Source organism: Rhinopithecus roxellana, chromosome 13 (assembly GCF_007565055.1).
Source record: "Rhinopithecus roxellana isolate Shanxi Qingling chromosome 13, ASM756505v1, whole genome shotgun sequence".
Classification (NCBI taxonomy): Eukaryota; Metazoa; Chordata; class Mammalia; order Primates; family Cercopithecidae; genus Rhinopithecus; species Rhinopithecus roxellana.
This window is the reverse complement of record NC_044561.1, coordinates 5,736,511-5,757,452: the sequence shown is the minus strand read 5'-3', so window position 1 is coordinate 5,757,452 and position 20,942 is coordinate 5,736,511. Positions and strand designations below refer to the sequence as shown.

The window sequence follows — 20,942 nt, the reverse complement described above, 5'->3', positions numbered from 1 at the left end:
AAGCCCTTATTACTGTGGCATTTAACACTCACCATCAACCCTCCTTCTTAGAACTTACTCTTCTCATGGTTTCTAGGACTGTGGCCTCTGGTCTTTCTCAGTCTCCTTTGCTGGTTCTTCTTCATCTCCTTCAACGGTGAATGTTGGGGGGCCCCAAGTCTCAGCCCTTTGACATTTTCTTTTTTTATACCTACTTTCTTGATGGGATTATCTCATATCATGCCTTTATATACATGATATTTTGGCAATTCTGAAACTTTTTTTTTTTTTGAGACAGAGTCTCACTTCTGTCACCCAGGCTGAAGTGCCATGGTGTGATCTCGGCTCGCTGCAACCTCCACCTGCTGTGTTTAAGCAATCCTCCCACCTCAGCTTCCTGCGTAGCTGGGACTATAGGTGTGCACCACCACACCTGGCTCATTTTTGTATTTTTGTAGTGACAAGGTTTTGCCATATTGCCCAGGCTGGTCTTGAACTCCTGAGCTCAAGCAATCTGCCCACCTTGGCCTCCCAAAGTGCTGGGATTCTCAAACTTTTATCTTCAGCCCCAATCTGTCCCCTGAACTCAAACTCACGTATTCAGTGACCTATTCAGTATATCTACCTGGATACCCAACAGGCATCTTAAACTTGAATGTCCAAAATGGACGTCTTGATCTTCTGTAAACCTGTTCTACCTGCAGTCTTTCCCATCTCAGGTAATGGCCATTCCATCCAACCTTTCTTTTGCATGCTGAATCAAATCTACCGGAGTATGATGGACTCCTCCTTCAGAATGTGGCTGGAATCTGATCACTTCTCAATACTTTTACAAAAACCTCATGGTCTGAGCCACTGTCTTCTCTTGTATGGATTATTGCCGTAGACTTTTAATTGTCTTCATTTCCTCCCTTGCACCTGTAAGCCTATTCATGACATACGGCCAGAGGTATTCCTTTAACCCAGAGGCCAGATCATCTCCTCTGCACTAACCCCCTAAAGGCTTCACATGTCAGATATCACAGTAAGAGCCAAGCCTCACACTGGCCTGCAAGGCTGTCCTTCATCTGGCCGTCTGTTGCTTCCTTGTCCTCCTAACTGCATGGTTCCCCGCTTGGTCTCCTTTAGATCTTTGCTTAATATCTTCTATTCTTCTCTGCTCCAGTGGTCTCCATAGACCTGATTCACTTGTATGATTAATTTGTTTATTGTCTGCCTTCCATTTCTACAGTATAAGATCCACAAGGTCCAATAGTTTACCTATTTTGTTCACTGATATCTGGACTCCTAGAAAGGAACTAAATAAATATGTGTTGACTGTGTGAACACATACCAAGCTATGTTTTTCACTGTAATTCTGGAAGTTTACCTCTGTAATGATTCAATTCAGTTAAATTAATCCAGCCCAAGAAAGATGTGTGTGGGATTGCTGAGGCTCTAGGGCTCCTATGGTATAAGACGTGGGGTGGTACTTACCTACAGGGCCTGCCACCCGACTGTGGCAAATAAGATGGGTCTCTAGACTGTACAGTGTAAGGCAGAGTGGGTGCCTGCCCAGAAAGGGAAAGCAAAGTACTAGCCAATGTGGATTTCTTGCACATTAAAAAAATTCTTCTTCATTTCTTCAACCCTATAAACTCTGAGATTCTTCAAATTGAAGACTTCAGAAGCATCATCTAGTCTGATTCTGTATACTTGTATAGTGCCATCCACATCCATCTATTTTTGAATATTAAATAACTTTGCGCTTGCATTTAATACATGGAACCTGGTAGGAAAACTATGTGTGTGTGTGTGTGAAGGTTAGCCAACTTAGGCGCCTCAGACAATTATGCTGTAAACTTCCTTGTAGAACTAGAACTTGGCCTTCTTAATTCATTCTTATGTTGAGAGTAGCCAAAAAGGAATGAATCAGACTAAACTTCCCCTTATTTTCTGAAACACTAATAAGCCAAACTCCTCATTGCCACAGACTGGCAGTATCTATGAGTTAAAAATCATGAAGGCATGTAACAGTGTGGTGACTGCTGAGCATTAGGCCTGCTGCAGTAGGAGCACAGCCAAGTTAGCTCTGACTGTGGGGGCTTGGGCCTGGCTGATGGTAAGTAGGACATGGCTGTGACTCTCACTGGGATATATCTGGATGTCTTGCTTTTGCCCTGCTTCCTCTAAGGTCTTTGAGTCGTAATCTAAATAACTATCAAGTAAACATATTGCCTTAGAAATTATTGAAAGGGAACCACCTTTGCCAAAGGTACCCATGGGAGCAACGTCTCCCTTGGCTCACCCAGTGCTCTGCTGCTGCATCTCTGTCTTCCCCTTCCTCCTCCACCTTCTCCTTCTCTTCCTCCTTTTTTCTAATTGTGATATAATTCATATACCATAAAATTCACTTCATTTTAAAGTATATAATTCGGTGTTCTTTTAGTATATATACTAAGTTGTGCAACTATCACCACTATCTAATCCCAGAACATTTTGTCACCTCTAAAAGAAATTCTGTATCCATCAGCAGTCCCATTCCTCCTTCCAGCTCCTGGCAACCACCAATCTACTTTCTTTTCTTTTTTTTTTTTTTTTTGCCCCTGCTTCTCCTTCCTGGCTGCCCACTAACCTACTTTCTGTCTCTAGATTTGCCTATTATGGACGTTTTATATAAATGGAATGATATAGTATGTGGTTTTGGGGGTTTGCCTTATCATAATGTTTTCAAGGTTGATCCATGTTACTGCATGAATCCACACTTCATTCCTTTTTATGGCTGAATAATAGTTCACTAAACAGATCTACCACTTTTTGTTTATCCACTCACCCATTGATGGAAGTTTGGGTTGGTTCCACTTCTTGTCTATTGTGAATTATGCTGCTATGAATATTTAAGTACAACTTTTTTTTGGTGGACATGTGTTTTCAGTTCCTTTGGGTATATACCTGGGAGTGAAATTGCTTGGCCATATGGCAACTCTATGTTTAACTTTTTGAGAAATTCTCAAACTCTTTTCCAAAGCATCTGTACCATTTTACATTCCCACCAGTAATATGAGAATTCCAATATCTCTGCACTCCTGCCAATACTTGTTGTTCTTTGTTTCTTTTATTATAGCCTTGCTAATGAATGTAAAGTAGTATCTCATTGTGGTTTTGATCTGCATTTCTCTGTAACTAGTGATGTTGAGTAGCTTTCCATGTACTTACTGGTCATTTGTATATTTTCTTTGAAGAAATGTCTATTCAAATCCCTTGCCTATTTTTCTATTGGGTTATTTGTCCCTTATTATTGAGCTGTAAGTGTTCTTAATATATTCTGCATACTAAATCCTTATAAGATATATGATTGGCAAATAATTTATTCCATTCTGTGGGGTGTCTTATTGCTTTCTTGACAGTATCCTTTGAAGCACAAAAGTTTTAAAGTTTGATGAAGTCCAATTAATCTATTTCTTCTTTAGTTGCCTGTGTTTTTGGTATCATATCTAACATGTCATTGTCTAATCCAAAGTCGCAGAGATTTGTACCTATGCTTTCTTCTAGGAATTCTGTAGTTTTAGTTCTTACATTTAGGGCTTTTATCTATTTTGAGTTAATTTTTGTGTATGGTGTGAGGTAGGGGCCCAGCTTCACTTTTTTGTGCCATTTGTTGAAAAGACTACTTTTTTTTTCCATTGAATGGTCTTGGCACTCTTGACAAGTATCAAGTAATGATAAATGTAAAAGTTTATTTCTGGTCTCTTAATTCTATTCCATTAATCTGTATGTGCATACTTATACCAGAACCACACTGTCTTCATTACTGTTGCTATTAAGTTTTGAAATCAGGAAGTGTAAATCCTCCAACTTTATTTTTATTTTTCATGATTGTTTTGGCTATTCTGGGTTCCTTGCATTTGTATATGAATTTCAATATCAGCTTGTCAATTTCTTCAAGAAAGGCAGTTGGAATTTTGGTAAACATTGGGTTGAAACTATAGATCAGTTTGGAGAGTATTGCCATCTTATCCATGAATGTAGGATATCTTTCCATTTATTCAGGTCTATTTCTTTCAACAATATTGTGTAGTTTTTAATGCACAAATATTGTACTTTTTGTTTAATTTATTTCTAAGTATTTTATCCTTTTGATGATATTGTAAATAGAATTATTTCCTTAATTGTATTTTCAGATTGTTCATTGTAGGTATATAGAGATTTAACTGAGTTTCGTATATTGATCTTGTATCCTACAACCTTATTGAACTTGTTTGTTAGTTCTAATAGTGTGTGTGTGTGTGTGTGTGTGTGTGTGTGCATGTGTGTGTATCTGTCTGTCTCCCTGTATTCTATATATACAACAATGTCATTTGCAAATAGAGGTAGGTTTACATCTTAGTCTCCAATATGGATACCTTTTATTTATTTTTCTTGCCTAACTGCTCTGGCTAGAACCTTCAGTATGTTTAATACAAGTAGTGAGAACAGACATTCTTGTCTTCTTTTTGATCTTATGGTGAAAGCTTTTGGTCATTCACCATTAAATATGACATTACCTGTGAGTGTTTTTTGGATGCCCTTTATTAAGTCAAGGAAGTTCTCTTCCATTCCTAATTTGTTGAGTGTTTATTTTTGTAATCATTAAAGGATATAGGATTTTATGAAATGCTTTTTCTGCACTTAGTGAGATTATCATGTGTTTTTTTTCTTGATTAATAATATGGTCTATTACATTAATTGATTTTTGTTTGGTCAACCTCCCTTGCATTCCTAGCATAAATTTCGCTTGACCATGCTGTCTGATTTTTAAAACTATGTTGCTGGATTCAGTTTGCTAGCCTATTTTTGAGAATTTTCCCTATACTCATAAGGAATATTGGTTTTTAGCTTTTTTCTTTCTTTTTTTTTTTTTTTGATGGAAGCTCACTCTGTCGCCCAGGCTGGAATGCAGTGGTGCAATCTTGGCTCACTGCAAGCTCCGCCTCCTGGGTTTATGCCATTCTCCTGCCTCAGCCTCCCGAGTAGCTGGGACTACAGGCGCCCGCCACCGTGCTCGGCTAACTTCTTTGTATTTTTGGTAGGGACGGGGTTTCACCATGTTAGCCAGGATGGTCTCGATCTCCTGACCTCATGATCTGCCCGTCTCGGCCTCCCAAAGTGCTGAGATTACAGGCGTGAGCCACCACGCCCTGCTGCTTTCTTTTTTTCTAATGTCTTTTCTGGTTTTGGTATCAGGGTAATACTGGCTTCATAGGGTGTGTTGAGAAATGTTTCTTTCTTCTTCTATTTTTCATAAGAATATGTGAAGCATTCGTTGAATTGTTATTTTCCTTTTCTTTCTTTCTTTCTTTTTTTTTTTGAGATGGAGTCCTACTCTCTCACCCAGACTGGAGTGCAGTGGTGAGATCTCAGCACTCTAATATCCACCTCCCAGGTTCAAGCAATTCTTCTGCCTCAGCCTCCCGAGTAGCTGGGATTATAAGCATGCGCCACCATGCCTGGCTAATTTTTGTATTTTTAGTAGAAACGGGGTTTTGCCATGTTGGCTAGGCTGGTCTCGAACTCTTGACGTCAGGTGATCCACCCACCTTGGCCTCCGAAAGTGCTGGGATGACAGGTGTGAGCCACCATGCCCAGCCTTGAATTTTTCTTTAAATGTTTGGTAGAATTTGCTGGTGAACTCATCTGGTCCTGGTTCTGGATTTCTTTTGCAGGAAGTTTTTTGGTTATTAATTCAATCTTTTTGTCATAATTCTATCTGTTTTTTCTTTAGTCAGTTTTAGTATCTTGCGTCTTCCTAAGAATATTTCCATTGTATCTAGGTTACCTAATTTGTTAGCATACAATTGTGTATAATGTTCCGTTATAATCATTTTTATTTCTGTAAGGTTAAAAGTAATGTCTCCTTTAGTCACTGATTTTAATAATTTGAGTGTTTTCTCATTGTTTTTGGCTAGTCTAGCTAAAAATTTGTCAATTTTGATAATCTTTAAAAGTAACTAACTTTGGTTAGTTTTGTCTGGTTTTCTATTCTTGATTTCATTTACTTCTGCTCTAATCTTTATTGTTTTCTTCATTCTACTAACTTTGGCTTTAGTTTACTCTTGTTTTTCTAGTTTCTTAAGGAATAAACTTAGGTTAGTAATTTGAGATTTTCTTCTTTTTCAAATATAGGCATTAGCATCTATAAATTTTCATGTAAGCACTGTTTTAGCTGCATCCTATAAGTTTTTATATGTTATGCCTTCATTTTCATCCATCTAAAAGTATTTGCTAATTTCTCTTTTGATCTTTTTTGACTTATTGGTTATTTAGGAGTGTGTCGTTTAATTTCCACATATTTGTGAATTATTCAATTTCTGTTTTCATTCTGTATAGTTGGAGATTATACTCTGATAATTTCAATCCTTTTAAATGTATTGAGGCTTGTTTTATGCTCTAACATATGGTTTATACTGGAAAATGATCCATGTGTGCTGAGAAGAATGATATTCTACTCTTGTTGGTTGGATGTGTTCTTTAGTTGTCTGTGAGGTCTAGTTGGTTTGTGGTGGTATTCAGATCTTCTATGTCTTGTTGATCTTCTGTCTAGTTATTCTACCCATTATTAAATGTGGATATTGAGGTTTCTAACTATAATTATTGAAGTATCTATTTTCCAATTTAGTTAGTTTTTGCTTCACGTATATTGGGGCTCTTGTTAGGTGCATATATGTTTATTTTTCCTTCACTTGCTCTTTCTCAAATGCTCTTCCTTTTTTTAATATAGATCAGAGTTTCTGACATGTATCTTTCTTTCGTTTTCTTTTATTTCTTTCTTTTTTAAAAAATTTATTTAGAGACAGGGTCTCAGTCTGTCACCCAGGCTAGAGTACAGTGGCATGATAATAGCTCACTGTAACCTCAAATGCCTGGGCTCAGTGATTCTACCATGTGAACCTCCCAAGTAGCTAGGACTACAGGTGCATGCCACCATGCCTGGCATATATATATATATATATATATATATATATATATATTTTTTTTTTTTTTTTTTGGTAGAGACAGAGTCTTGCTGTGTTGCCCGGGGTGGTCTTGATCTCCTGGCCTCAAGCAATTCTCCTGCCTCAGCCTCTCAAAGCACTGAGATTACAGGCATGAGCCGCTGCACCTGGCCTTTCCTTCTTTCTGAAGAATTCCTTTTAACATTTCTTGGAAGTAAGTTTGCTGGCAACAAATTCTCTCAATTTTTGTTTACTCAAGAAAGTCTTTATTTCTCATTCACTTTTGAAGAGTAATTTCATTGAGTTTGGAATTCTAGGTTGGTGGGGTTTTTATTGCAATAGATTAAATATTTCACTCTACTCTTTCTTTCCTTGCATAGTTTCTGAAAATAAGTATGGACCACACTTTCTCGTTTCTTTGCACGTCTCATAAATGTTTGTTGAAAACTGGACATTTTATTTATTTATTTATTTATTTATTTATTTATTTATTTATTTTGAGACAGGGTCTTACTCTGTTGCCCAGGCTGGAGTGCAGTGGTGTAATCACAGCTCACTGCAGCCTCAACCTCTCAGGCTAAACTGCTCTTCCCATCTCAGCCTCCTGGTGGCTGAGACCATGGGTGCATGCCAGCATGCCTGGTCAATTTTCTTTATTTTTATTTTTTTGTAGAGACAGAGTCTCAGTATGTCGCCCAGGCTGGTCTTGAACTTCTGGGCTCGAGTCTTGAACTTCCTGCCTCAGCCGTCCAAAATGCTGGGATTACAGGGATGAGCCATCATGCTAGGCCCATGACATTTTAAATAATATAATGTAGTAGTTGTGGAAATCATATTCTCATCCGTTTCCACGTTTTGTTGTTGTTACTGCTTGTTGTTCATTTGTTTATTGAGTTTTCTAAACTTTATAAAGTCTGTATTCTTTGTTATATATGGCCACTAGAGTCTGATTGGTTAGCTTAGTGGTCAGCTCATGGTTGGACAGAAATTTCCTTAAATGCCTGGAAACAGTAACTCCCAATTTTTGCTGAGGGGCTTTTTGTATTGGAGCATTCCTTCAACACTTAGCTGGGCCGTTTATAACTTTGTCTCAGCCTTCATTTCCTGCTTGTGCAGAGCTTGAAGGTCAGTTGGAGATGAGAGGTTAGGTCCTTCTCAGGTCTTTCCTGAGCATGCAGCTCTCCCTGGGAATAGTTATAGCTCTGTGCACTGAGTGACTTCCTAGATTCCCAAGAATATGTGGGCGCTTTTTCAAGTCCCTATTGATATCTTATTCCCCAGCTTTTCTCTGGAAGCTTTTCGGTTGCCTATTATTTGCCCCGTTACCCACCTATTCAGGTTGCCATGATTTTAAACAACAATTGCCTCTGATTTCTTCTAACAAATGCCTCTTCATGATAGGCTGTGTTCACTGAGTGAGCTCTGAATTCAAATAAAGATAGCCTTGGGAGAAGGATCTTTCAGGGAAACATCAGGTCAAATAATGATAATTTCCTGGTAAGGAGGCTTTGACAGAGCTCCTGCCCTGTTCTGTCCACTCCGGTGACTGGCAGCCTGCTGGGTTTTCCCTGTGATTGCAGGCTTATGGGTTTCAAGGCTACATCAGAGCTGGTGGGGCGGGAGAAGGCAGGTGAGGGGGAATGGGAATGAGGCAAGTTAAAATGCCACAAGGCATGTTCTTCATATTTGAGATTCAGTCATTTTGGGAGAATAAATGCTCCCCAGATTGCTGTAAGCCTTTGTTAATTTACAGAGTTCTGAAAAAAATTGATTTCCACAATTTTTCCCGGTGTCCTCATTGATTTCATGGAGGAGAGGATTTTCAGAGGTTCTTACTCCACCAGTTTCGTTCCTGTCATCCCAGCTTTGCCTCTGACTGCATGTTGAATTTATACTGGGGCACTTCAAAAAAGCTCAGAAAATCCAAACTTTCTTCCCCTTACTGCCTACCAAAGAAGTGAGTCAGTGATAGTCAAGATGTAGGTGGATTTTTCCATCCAAAATCTCTTTATTTTGCCGTTTTGAAGTTTACTGGATATGCTAAAAACAAGGAGTCCACAATGATGATTTTTATGTTCACTTTAAGAATAGTCTGAAACATCAGCAGAGCAGATTATGACTAGCATCATTTTAACACTCTCCAGCTGTCCTTTCAGAAGAGGAATAGATAGGAAATTGGCCACATTTGGAATGGATGCTTTAAGGTAACATAATCTGTTTTCTTTTATATCACAGGGATTTAATGTGCAAAATGGCGATTATACCGGACTGGCTTAGGTCGCATCCTCACATGCGAAAATTTACACATTCAAGACCCCATTCTTCACCATGTAGAGTATATTCAAGGAATGGTTCCCCAAATATGTTCAGATCGTCTTCAAGTGAGTATTCATGAGCACATGAGAACACTAGCTGTAGACATCACTTACGTGTATTTAATATGTACCAAGCTTAGTTCAAAGGATTCACAGGACACTTAATCTTCACGATAACTCTATCAATTAGGCTCTCTTTTTATCCCTATTTTCTATATGGGGAAATTGGGACACAGATTGATTAAGCTATTTGCCTAAAAGTTACAAGTTTTTAAGTGGTATGTGAGGATTTGAACCCAGGGCATGTGATTCCAGAATTCAGTGGCTTATATATGTAAAAACTCACTCAGTAAATTAGTAGACTTAATTTTTTTTTAGCAGATTTACGTGTACAGAAAAATTGAGTAGAAAACACAGGAAGTTCCCATATACCCCCTCACTCCTACCCCCAGTTTCCCCATAATTAATATCTCATATTAGTGTGGTACATTTGTTACAACTGATGAACCCATACTGATAACATTATTATTGCCTAAAGTTCAGAGTTTACCTGAGGGGTCACTCTTGATGCTGTAGATTGTATTAGTTTTAGACAAATGTATAAAATGCTATGTATTGACCAGGCATGGTGGCTCATGCCTGTTAATCCCAGCACTTTGGGAGGTTGAGGCAGGAGGATTGCTTGAGCCCAGGGGTTCCAGACCAAACTGGGTAACATAGTAAGACCTTGTCTCTACTAGAAATAAATACAAACAATTAGCCAGGCATAGTGGTACATGCCTAGAGTCCCAGCTACTTGGGAGGCTGAGGTGGGAGGATGACTTGAGCCCTCGAGGTCAAGGCTTCAGTGAGTCATGATTGTGCCACAGCACTCCAGCCTGGGTGACAGAGTAAGACCCTGTCTGAATAAATAAATAAATAGATAGATAGATAGATAGATAGATAGATAGATAGATAGATAGACATCTTGGTTGCCTCCTTGTTTGGCAATTATAAGTGAAGCTGTCGTAAGCATTCGTGTACTGGTTTTTATGTGGACATAGGTTTTCAACTCATCTGGAGTTCTTACTAGTTTTAAAGGCAACAGAATTTGACATTATTATTTTCCAAAAACATATGTCCTTCAATTTCATGTATTAGTTCCTTCATTTACTGATTCATTTATTCACAAACATTTTCGGAGCCATAATATGTAACAGGCACTGTAATAGGTGCTGAGAATAAAGAGATGGACCTGAGAGAAGGCCTGCCCTAGACAAGCTCACAGTCTAGACAGGGAGATAAAGAATTCAAGTAGCGTGAGCCAAATACCATAAGATGCACTTACAAAGCACTGCGTGAACACAGCCTGAGGAGTCAGCGGGGCTCAGAGGGGCCACTGCGAAAGAAGAAGTTGGGTTTATGAAAGAAGTTACGGTTCGCCTTGTAATTGGGCGAAGCCATCCTAGTCATGCTGGACACTCCGGCTTCCTTGCAACTGGCAGGACCTGAACCACCCAGTCCCATGTATCTGCCAGGGAGCCTGCGAAATAGACTTTGTTTCCAACAACCATGCGTCTACCCAAACTCAGCGGTCTGTTTCTAAGGAGAAAGAGGAGAGTGGATATCGGGGATTTGTTTAGCAGTTTTTGACATCAAAATACATCATCAGCAATAAATGCATTCCAGTTCAACAGCTTCATGTCTACAACATAATTCAGATATATATTTATGTAACTAACCTTCTGATCATACAAAGAAGACTAGAGTGAGGTGGGATGACTGGGTTAAAAGCTTTTCCTACTCTTTTCTTTTTTTTTTTCCTAAGACAAGAGTCTTACACTGTCATCCAGGCTGGAATGCAAGGGCATGATCTTGGCTTACTGCAACCTCTGCCTCCTGGGTTCAAGTGATTCTCATGCCTCAGCCTCCCGAGTAGCTGGGATCACAGGCACACACCACCACACCTGGCTGAGTTTTGTATTTTTAGTAGAGACAGGATTTCACCATGTTGGCCAGGCTGGTCTCAAACTCCTGGCCTCAAGTGATCCATCCCCCTCAGCCTCCCAAAATGCCGGGATTATAGACATGAGCCAGTGCATCCAGGCTGTTCCTACTCTTAAGCTTCCTAATGAGTACCACCAGGTTACCCTTCAGGAAGCTTGCACCTTAGCACATTCCCACTCATGACACTTATAAATGCTCATTTCTAAGTATCCTAACACAGATTATCTTTTAAGATCTTCCCCATTCGATATGGAAAAATAACGTTCCATTGTGAATTTAATATGCATTTCCTCAATAGTAAGGTAAACTTTTATTCTCAAGTTTACCAGGCTTATGCCTTTTGCTTTTGTGAGTTGCCTGTTCATATCCTTTGCCTGTTGACCTAGTTTGGGTTGGTCTTTTTTAGTGACTACTATGAGCTCTCTTGGTATTAAAAATGTGAACCTTCTATCTGCCTTAGTGCCACAGGTATTTTTCTTTTTTGTCATTTGCTTTTTATTTCTATTGGTGGTACTTTTTAGCGCACTGGAGTGGTTTTTTTTTTTTTTTTTTTTTTTACCTTTTTTTTTCTTGTTGTTTTTTTGAGACAGAGTCTCACCCTGTTGCCCAGGCTGGAGTGCAGTGGTGCGATCTCGGCTCACTGCAGCTTGTGCCTCCTGGGTTCAAATGATTCTCCTGCCTCAGCCTCCTGAGTAACTGGGACTATGGGCACGCGCCACCATGCCCAGCTAATTTTTGTATTTTTAGTAGAGATGGTGTTTCACCATGTTGGCCAGGATGGTCCCTATCTCTTGACCTCGTGATCTGCCCACCTCAGCCTCCCAAAGTGCTGGGATTACAGGTGTGAGCCACTATGCCTGGCGTTTTTTTACTTTTTAAAAATTAAAGTTATATTTGCCTCCCAGCACCACTTTCCTCTACAAGAGGGTGTCATCAGCAGTTGAGCTGGTCTCTTTTTCATGCATGCACAACATATAACTGTAAATATATACTTGTATAACTCATACATCAAATAAGCAAATAAATATTAGACACCCTGTTTCCTTTTTAAGTGTTTTTATCTTTGTGTTTCAGGTTGAATAATTTCGGTAGACCCGAGTTCGCATTCACGAGTTTTTTCTAGCATGTACACTCTGCTACTAAGCAAAACAAGTGAATTCTTAACTTCTGATATTGTACTTTTAATTTTTAGATTTTTTTCATGTGCTCTTTAAAAACACTTTCCATTTCTCTGCTGAAATTCTCTATATGTTCACTATGTTCTCAGCTTTTCCCTTTCATCTTGCTAACATGTCTCCCATTCTCAGTTTGAAAACCTGGTCATTTCTGCATTTGTTCTCTCTGTGAGTATTCTTCTGATGACTGTTTTTACCTTGATTAGGTTACCTTTTCTTCTTCACTTGTCTTGCAATTAAAAAAAAAAAATGTAATGCCAGATATTTGTGTTAAAAACAGTAGAGTCAGAAGTCAATAATATTTACCACCAGAAAAGACAAGCCTCTTCTTCTCTCAGGCTTCTGGCGAGGTGAGCTCAGTTTAATCTCTCAGGTGAGCTGTGTCGACTTTGTTGCAGTTTTAGTTAAGTTTGGGTTTCCCCTGGTTTCATATGCTTGCCTTCAACAGGTCTTTGAGGTGTGAGCACTGGTGAGACTCCACAGATCTCTCTGCTTTATAGCCCAGCCACCAGCTTTGCATACGGCAGGAAGATCTCTCTCTGCTTTACCACCTACCTGTCATTTTCGGGGGATTTCTTGGGAGGTCTCTTTATTCCCCAGCTCTGCCATGGCTTTCTGCACCTGGGAACATCTCTGTCCACCCTGTGGCCCTGACTTTAACCTGCAGTGGGCCACTGACACTTAGTGAAGGGCCCATATGCTTCGGAGGGTTCACCTGAGTTCTTGTTCCCTGTATTCAGCCTTTGGTAAACAGCTGCCCTGGACTTGTGCAAAACCCTGTGTGCCATGCTAGGGTAGATCACTCAGCTCTCCTGTAGCCCCAGCCTTTGGTGCAGTGCTGCTTACGTGCACTGGGGGAAGGCCCAAGAGGGTGAGCGCAGACCTGCTCTGTGACCAAGGCCCCTGGGAATCTCATCTGTCAGCGTCATGTGGCTGCTAGTTACTGGGTTGTTTTCTTCCTCCCCTGTCTGTAGGGAATTTGCGTTTTACCCACTGTGCCACAGGCGGAAGGAGCTGTTCTTTTTTCTCTGATGAGTGGCTTGTCCTTTCCTGAATTGTAGTTTCTTTCCATCCTCAGATCTCTGGTGGGTTTTAAAACTATATATATATTTTAGCTTATCCTACTTGTTCTCATTGTTAGGGTGACAGTGACAGTCTGTTGTGACTTTCTATATCCTAAGCGGATATAGAAAATTTTGTCAAATTGCCCTCCAGAAAGATTATATCAATTTGTACTCCCACCAGCAGGTTATGCAAGCTTGGTTACTGCTTTCATTTTCATCCTCAGACGTTGCATTAGGCACATGGAATAAAAAGTTTTCCTTCACCTATTTTAGAATAGTCTCAAATCAATATTTTCTGATTCTTTTACATTACAATTATTGATTGCAATGGTGGGGCTTCTAAGAAAGCAACTAAAAATATATATGAGAAGTCCAAGAGAGGATTTCAAGATGGAGGCGTACATTAACAACAGGGATCCCCCTCTGACACTGGGGGCAGGAGGAGGATGTTCGGGCTGGTGGGCAGAGGGAGAAAGAGTGCTCACCGGCTGATTCTGAATCACACAGCTGCTGTGTGTGAATCAGCTGCTTCTGAGATTCTGAGTGACAGCCAGAAATGGAAGGGAAGCCCGAGTGCTTCCTGCATTTCTGAGTGTTCTTGGAACTCTTGTGGGAGGGTTAAGTTCCTTCTTCCCCCTCAGGGCTCTATGCTCATTCCTCTGTTCCTTGTCTGCCCTCTCTTCTGTGACTCATCTGGCTCCATGTCCTGAAATGCCACCTGTAACCAAAATGAGAGTGCCATCCTCACTTCCCCACTAAGCTCCCGATTGTATATCCAGTTGCCTCGCTGAGCTTTCTGTGTGCACCGCATCTAAGGGGCATCTCAGACCTGAACTGGCTAAATGGGTCTCTCGACTCCCCCGTGTTCTCCATCTCAGCAATGACACTGTCATTTATCTCGTTCCTCATGTCCAGCACCAAGGGATTATCCTTGATTTCTCTATTTTCTTTAACAGCCCCCACGCACCTCCTCAGCCAATCCATCAGCAAAACCTTGTCAGCTACAGAACGGATAGATCATGTCTCCTATCTGTCTACTTTTTGTCTACTTCAGGGCTACCACCTGGTTCAGGCTGCAGTTACCTCCTAGACCTTGGAGCAGCCTCCTTTCTGCTCTCCCTTCCTCATTTTTTTGCCTCCTGTAATCCATCCTTTACATAGCAGCCAGAACACGTTTTTAAAACCCCACACAGGCTGTATTAGATAACATTGCTTCCCTGCCTAAACTCTCCTGAGCCTTTCCATTGCACTTTGAAGAAAACACCATCCTTTCTGCAGGTGCCTGAAGCCTGTGTGGACTGGCGCTCTCCTCCTCTGGCCTGAGCTCTCACTGTTCTCCTTCCTACCTGCTGTGTGCCATACTCTGTCCACTCCGGCCTTTTTCTTTCCTGGACGTATCAAGCTCCTTCTTGCTCAGGGGTTCTTTACTGGTTGCTATGGTTTCCCTGTTGAAGACATTCTTACTTCAGCTTCTTGACTGGCTGGCTCATTTTTATCCTTCTGGGTTTCAGCTCCCAAACCCACTTTGGAGCGGACTTCCTTGACCATCCTCTCTAAAGCAGCCCCCAGCTGTACTCTGCCTCATTGTTTTGTCTTTCCGTCTTCATTGCACGCATCACTGTGCACCATGGCCCTATCATTTGTTTATTTATTTATTGGCTTCTTGTCTGTCATCTCACCTCCAGATTGTAAGCTGTACCTGTCTTACTCATTGCAGTACCCTCAGGGCTGAAAACAGTGGTTGAAATATGATAGTTGTTGAAACATGACATTTTTTGAATGGATGAATTCCATTTCCTTACAAGTCAGTGTTTCCCACAGCCCCTTCTCCTCGTCCCATTGGGCCTGTTTCCCTGTGGCCTCCATGCAGGTAGTTCCCACACTTCCATCTCCACTCCAGCCTCTCTGATCTCCAGAGTATGTATTCAACTTTCAGATGGACATCCCGCTTACATATCCCAGGCTGAACTCGTTTGCTTTCCATAAGCCTTTTCCCCTTCTGCTCAAGGTATCTATTGCTGTGTGCAAATGCCCTAAACATTGTGACTCGAAATAGCGAGAGTCATTTATTTTGCTCACAGATCCGCAGTTTGGGCAGGTCAACTTGTCTCTGCTCCATGCAGTCCAGCCAGGGAGGTGCAGAGGCTGGCTGACTTCACATTGGGGGCCAGAGTCCTCGAATGGCTAGCAGTTGACTCAGCTGTTGCCTGGAACCTCAGCTAAGGCTGTTTCCCAGAACTCCTATATGTGGCCTGTCAGGGTGGCACCTTGGCCTCCTCACAGCCAAGTGGTGACTGTGTGTGAGCATCTAAAGAGGACCAGGCATGGCCGGGCATGGTAACTCACACCTGTAATCCTAGCACTTTGGGAAGTCGAGGCAGGTGGATCACCTGAGGTCGGAGACTAGCCTGGCCAACATGGTGAAACCCCATCTCTACTGAAAAGTACAGAAATTATCCAGGCATGGTGGCAGGTGCCTGTAGTCCCAGCTACTTGGGAGGCTGAGGCAGGAGAACTGCCTGGACCCAGGAGGCGGAGCTTGCAGTGAGCCAAGATTGCACCACTGCACTCCAGCCTGGGAGACAGCAAGACTCCATCTCAGTAAATAAATAAATAGTACCAGGCAGAGGCCTTAGCAGCTTGCGTGACCTCATCTGGGAGATCATACATGTCATGTATCATACTAATAGATGTCCATTCTTCCATAGTCACAGGCCCACCAGATTCAAGCGGGGAGTGTATGCCCCCTTTTGCAGGGAGGAGTGTTAACATGACATTGTGTTGGGAGATCTTGCCATTCCCATCTTGGAAAATACCATCTGTTGCATCTTCCCTCTTCCTTTTCTAAGTGAAGTGTGCTGCCTCTGCCTAGCCACCCGGGCCAGATGCAGGTGTTCCATCCTCTCTGTCCCTCACCTGGCCAATCAGAGGAGTCTGTAGACGTGGTACCAGGGGGAAGGTGAAGAATGAAAATAGGGTTATGTTGTTCTTTTGATGACAGTCCCACTGTGCCATTTCATAACCCCAGAACACGAAGCCCAAGGACAGGCCCTGCTGACTTTTCCCGTCCCATCTCTTGACTGATGTGCCTCTGCTTGTCCCCACCCCCATCCTCCTTTTGCCCAGGCTGGCCATGCCCCACAGCAGCCCCACTTCCAGCTCTGTTCCCTCAGGATCACTAAGTTGCTTTCCACTGAGAAGGCTTTCCTGTCACCTTCCATCCTGTTACCCAAAACCAGCCATCCTCTGTTTAGGTCTCCCGTGCTCCCTGCAGATACCTAATGCCTGCCTCCACACCGGACCACCGCATCCCAGTTACAGAATCACCTCCCTCCTGGAGACTGTGGGCATTGGGAGCGAGAGTCTCCCCAGGCCCTGGCACAGGCCCTGCGTTCGCTGGACCCTCAGTAGGGGTCAGGGGAGAATCTCCCATGGCAGCACAGTCCCTCTGTGGGGTGGAAGTGCCCCCCAGAGCCCGCTGTGCTGTGGCTCTTGGGGTTAGGGCCTGCAGTCGATCTCCATGGCGGTGTCGCTCTGGGATGCCTGCACGTTCTCTCTTGTATCCCCTCAAGCAGAAGACAGCCCTGCCCACCCTACAGCTCTGAGGAAATCCCCGCCTCTGCCCTCTGGGTGGGTTCAACTTGGTGTACTGAGATCTCTGGAGTCTTTCACCTGCCCAGGTCACCCCAAGACTAAAGCTATCACTGTCCTTATGCCAGAAATGTGCACTAGCTTGATAAGAAATTTTCATTCAAAGGGAAAGAAGTAGCATCCTCCCTAGCTACTGCTTGCGAATATTATTATAAAGGATGAGGCAATGTTGAAGCCTTTTAACATATATCTGGGATTTACTATGTAAGAAAGAGCTCCTAAATAAACTGTGGCTACCAAGTTTATCTCATAAATAAGTAGGAGGGATTTACCAACTACCATTATTCTTGGTCTCCTCTTTCCCTAGTTAGTTATAAAATATCAAATTGAACAACTATGCCTTCATGCATATGGTATGGATTAGAACCATAAGTTGGTTTGTACTCACTGTATTTACTTATGTAATTTCCTACCTATTGTTCCTCTGGTTGTTTTTGTCTTGGAGGGGGGAAGGAGGCCTCTGGTGTATCACCTCTCCTTTGCTGACACAGAGGACTCTGGGACCTAAAACATTGTCAAGACATTATTCCTTTCCTTCCAAAAAGTTCAAACCCCAAAAGCTTAGTTAGACCACTTGGAACATTTTTCTTTTTTTTCTGAGACAGAGTTCACTCTTCTTGCCCAGGCTGGAGTGCAATGGAGCGATCCAAGCTCACTGCAACCACCTCCGCCTCCCAGGTTCAAGCCATTCTCCTCCCTCAGCCTCCCGAGTAGCTGGGATTACAGGCATGCACCACCACACCCAGCTAATTTTGTATTTTTAGTAGAGACGGGGTTTTACCATGTTGGCCAGGCTGGTCTCAAACTCCCAACCTCAGGTGATCCGCCTGCCTCGGCCTCCCAAAGTGCTGAGATTACAGGTGTGAGCCACCGTGCGCAGCCCTCAAAACATTTTTATATCTACATTTTAGCATCCATCTCTTCTTTGTCTTTGAAAGGGACAGGGTCTGGGTTTAAGAATTACATGTTTTCCCTTCAAAAATTGGCAAGGGGATGAAAGGTGAATATGATATTTTAAAGATTTATTTGAATGATATTAACTAAATTTTCTTTCAATATCCATGTTTTTCACTTGTGCTGACCTATGTCCTCTATAGGGAAGATTCTCTTTTTTTTTCTTACTAATGTCATTACTATTATTCGATATTGACCAAATTTCAGAACTGAAAGATGATTGTAGATTTTTCACTACAAGACATTTAATGGTGATGCATGTAAACCCAGATATGGTGGGAGAAATACCATCTAACAAGTTTGCTTGGTTCTTTCAACAGTTCAAGAGTTTTTGTTTAGTATCTCGGCTTTAAACATGTTTAATAAATAGCTGTATCTCTTTTATAGCCACTGCTGTTGCAAATCCAACACTGTCCTCCTTAGATGTTAAACGGATTTTATTTCAAAAAATTACCGACAGAGGGGATGAGTTGCAAAAAGCCTTTCAGCTGCTGGATACTGGTCAGAACCTGACTGTGTCAAAAAGTGAACTGAGAAGAATCATCACAGACTTCCTGATGCCGCTCACGCGAGAACAGTTTCAGGACGTGTTGGCTCAGGTGCTGTATGTTGTACCTACTTAGAATCACTCAATTCCAGACAAGCTGAGGTAGATCAGGGGAGCAGGTAACCTATCCTGCCTTTCCCACCACTGTTACCACAGAGCAGTTGAAGTTTTGTTTATTTTTCATAATTCACTTATTAAGGCTGATGTAGATGATCATGATTGACAGATACTCACTCACGTTTTGCATGTCACGCTGCTCCAGCCAGTTTCTTTTCATTTCTTTTTCTTCCTTTTCTTTTCTTTTCTTTGTTTTTTTTTTATTTTGAGACAGAGTTTCACTCTTCTTGCCCAGGCTGAAGCGCAATGGCGCTGGCTCACCGTAACCCACGCCTCCCAGGTTCAAGCAATTCTCCTGCCTCAGCCTCCCGAGTAGCTGGGATTACAGGCGTGGGCCACCATGCCTGGCTCATTATGTGTTCTTAGTAGAGATGGGGGGGGGTTTCACCATGTTGCCAGGCTGGTCTCGAACTCCTGACCTCAGGTGATCTGCCCGCCTTGGCCTCCCAAAGTGCTGGGATTACAGGCGTGAGCCACTGCACCCAGCCTTCTTTTCATTTCTTTTAAGGGTCTATGGTTTGGGTCAACTTCTATTTTGGAACCTAATATTTTGGCAAATTTTCCCTTCATCAAATAGTTACGGAGCATTGGCTATATGCTAGAGCCAATGCTAGACACTGTGGTGCAGATAAATCAGACTCAGGCCCTGCCCTTAAGGAGCTCCCAGCCCAGCGAGACCCTTACGGAGTGTTGGCAAGTGCTGGGAGAGGGGCCATGATGGCCAGGGTGGCTGGGAGTTACAGGAGGGAGAGCTATCTGAAAATGAGGAGAGGAAGTCCAGGAGGCTTTCTGGAGGAGGGGTATTTAACTTAGTTTTGACTGAGGAGTGGGTATTCTCGAAATGAGCGGGGAAGGAAAGGTCATTATAGCAGAGGAGACAGCCTGTGTGAAAGCTCAGATGCCCGCATCCGCCTGCCAGGCTTACTCAGGGACCTGGGTAGTTCTGTGATTTCTACCGGAAGTGAAGGGATATGGGTCATGTTGTGGCCAGAGGGGCCAATTCGGAAAAGTACTTAGTAAAACAGTTCGAACTTGATCCTAGAGGCTGTAGGGAGCCAGTGAAGGGTTTGCAGAAGGGGTCATGCAGTTACATGGGGAGGGAAGCGGAGGATGAAGGCCCTTGAGTTACGTGGGGAGGGAAGCGGAGGATGAAGGCCCTCGGCCACCTGGTGGTGTGCCACACCAGGGGGATGAAAGGAGTAAAAATTTGTGGACTGTATCCTTGGGGCCCTTAAAAATAATACAAAATGCAGTAGGACTCAAACCCTTTCAAAATAAGTCTGTAATGACCAAAGTAGAAAATTTGGGCTAGAATATCATTAGTATTCCATTTAACCCAGTAACTAAATTTGTACACACACGCATGCACGCACACACACAGACAAGTATATATATATATATATATATATATACTCACTCATTAGTTTATTTTTGATTTTTTTATTTTTTTGACAGAGACTCACTCTGTCGTCCAGGCTAGAGTGCAGTGGCGCTATCTTGGCTTACTGCAACCTCCGCCTCCCGAGTTCAAGTGATTCTCATGCCTCAGCCTCCCAAGTAGTGGGATTACAGGCATGTGCCACTATGCCAAGCTAATTTTTAAATTTTTAGTAGAAACAGGGTTTCTCCATGTTGGCCAGGCTGGTCTCGAACTCCTGACCTCAAGTGATCAGCCTGCCTTGGCCTCCCAAAGTGCCAGGATTACAGGTGTGAGCCACCACACCTGGCCTCATTCATTAGTCCTTAATCAGAGTCTGACTTCATGCTACCTCCTAGTAATTTAAAAACTGACTTCTTTTAGGATTTGCTATATACTACAACCAACCCACTGTGTATTCTTCCAACACAGGGGAATAATGTGTTATCAAAACAAATAGCTCAGTGAAGTTTAGGTATTCTCAAATTCCAGTCTTAACTTCAAGGACTGACTCGCTCTTTTTTTTTTTTCTGACTTAAAATTTTAAAAAAAGTATAGTTCTATTTGTTGTTTCTTTTTATGCATACAACGTTCTGTTTCAAAGTTTTCTCTTCCCTTTAATTCTGTCTTTTTTTTTGAATTTGTGAAGTTTTGAGCCATAATTTTTTCGTGTATTTTTTTCTGTCCCATTCTTTCCTCTCTTAAACATTTTGATATTGTCCCACTGGCCTCTGAGGCTCAGTTCATTAAAAAAAAGTTTTATTCTATCATTCAGATTGGATAATGT

General features: G+C 42.0%; 1 protein-coding gene across 3 annotated transcripts in view; it reads left to right on the top strand.

Annotated features, from left to right (window-relative positions):
- The window catches only part of EFCAB6 (EF-hand calcium binding domain 6), a 306,775-nt gene that overhangs the window by 23,484 nt on the left and 262,349 nt on the right, over positions 1-20,942 (top strand). The window contains exons 3-4 of one of the 3 annotated variants that reach the window (XM_010370306.2): positions 9,165-9,310; positions 18,462-18,673. The exons of 1 other annotated variant lie outside the window; for it this stretch is intronic. In XM_010370306.2, the coding sequence (XP_010368608.2) occupies positions 9,172-9,310; positions 18,462-18,673 (351 nt within the window). In that variant the 5' untranslated portion in view covers positions 9,165-9,171. The remainder of the gene's footprint in view (positions 1-9,164; positions 9,311-18,461; positions 18,674-20,942) is intronic. One more of the 3 variants, XM_010370446.2, reaches the window with a different exon arrangement.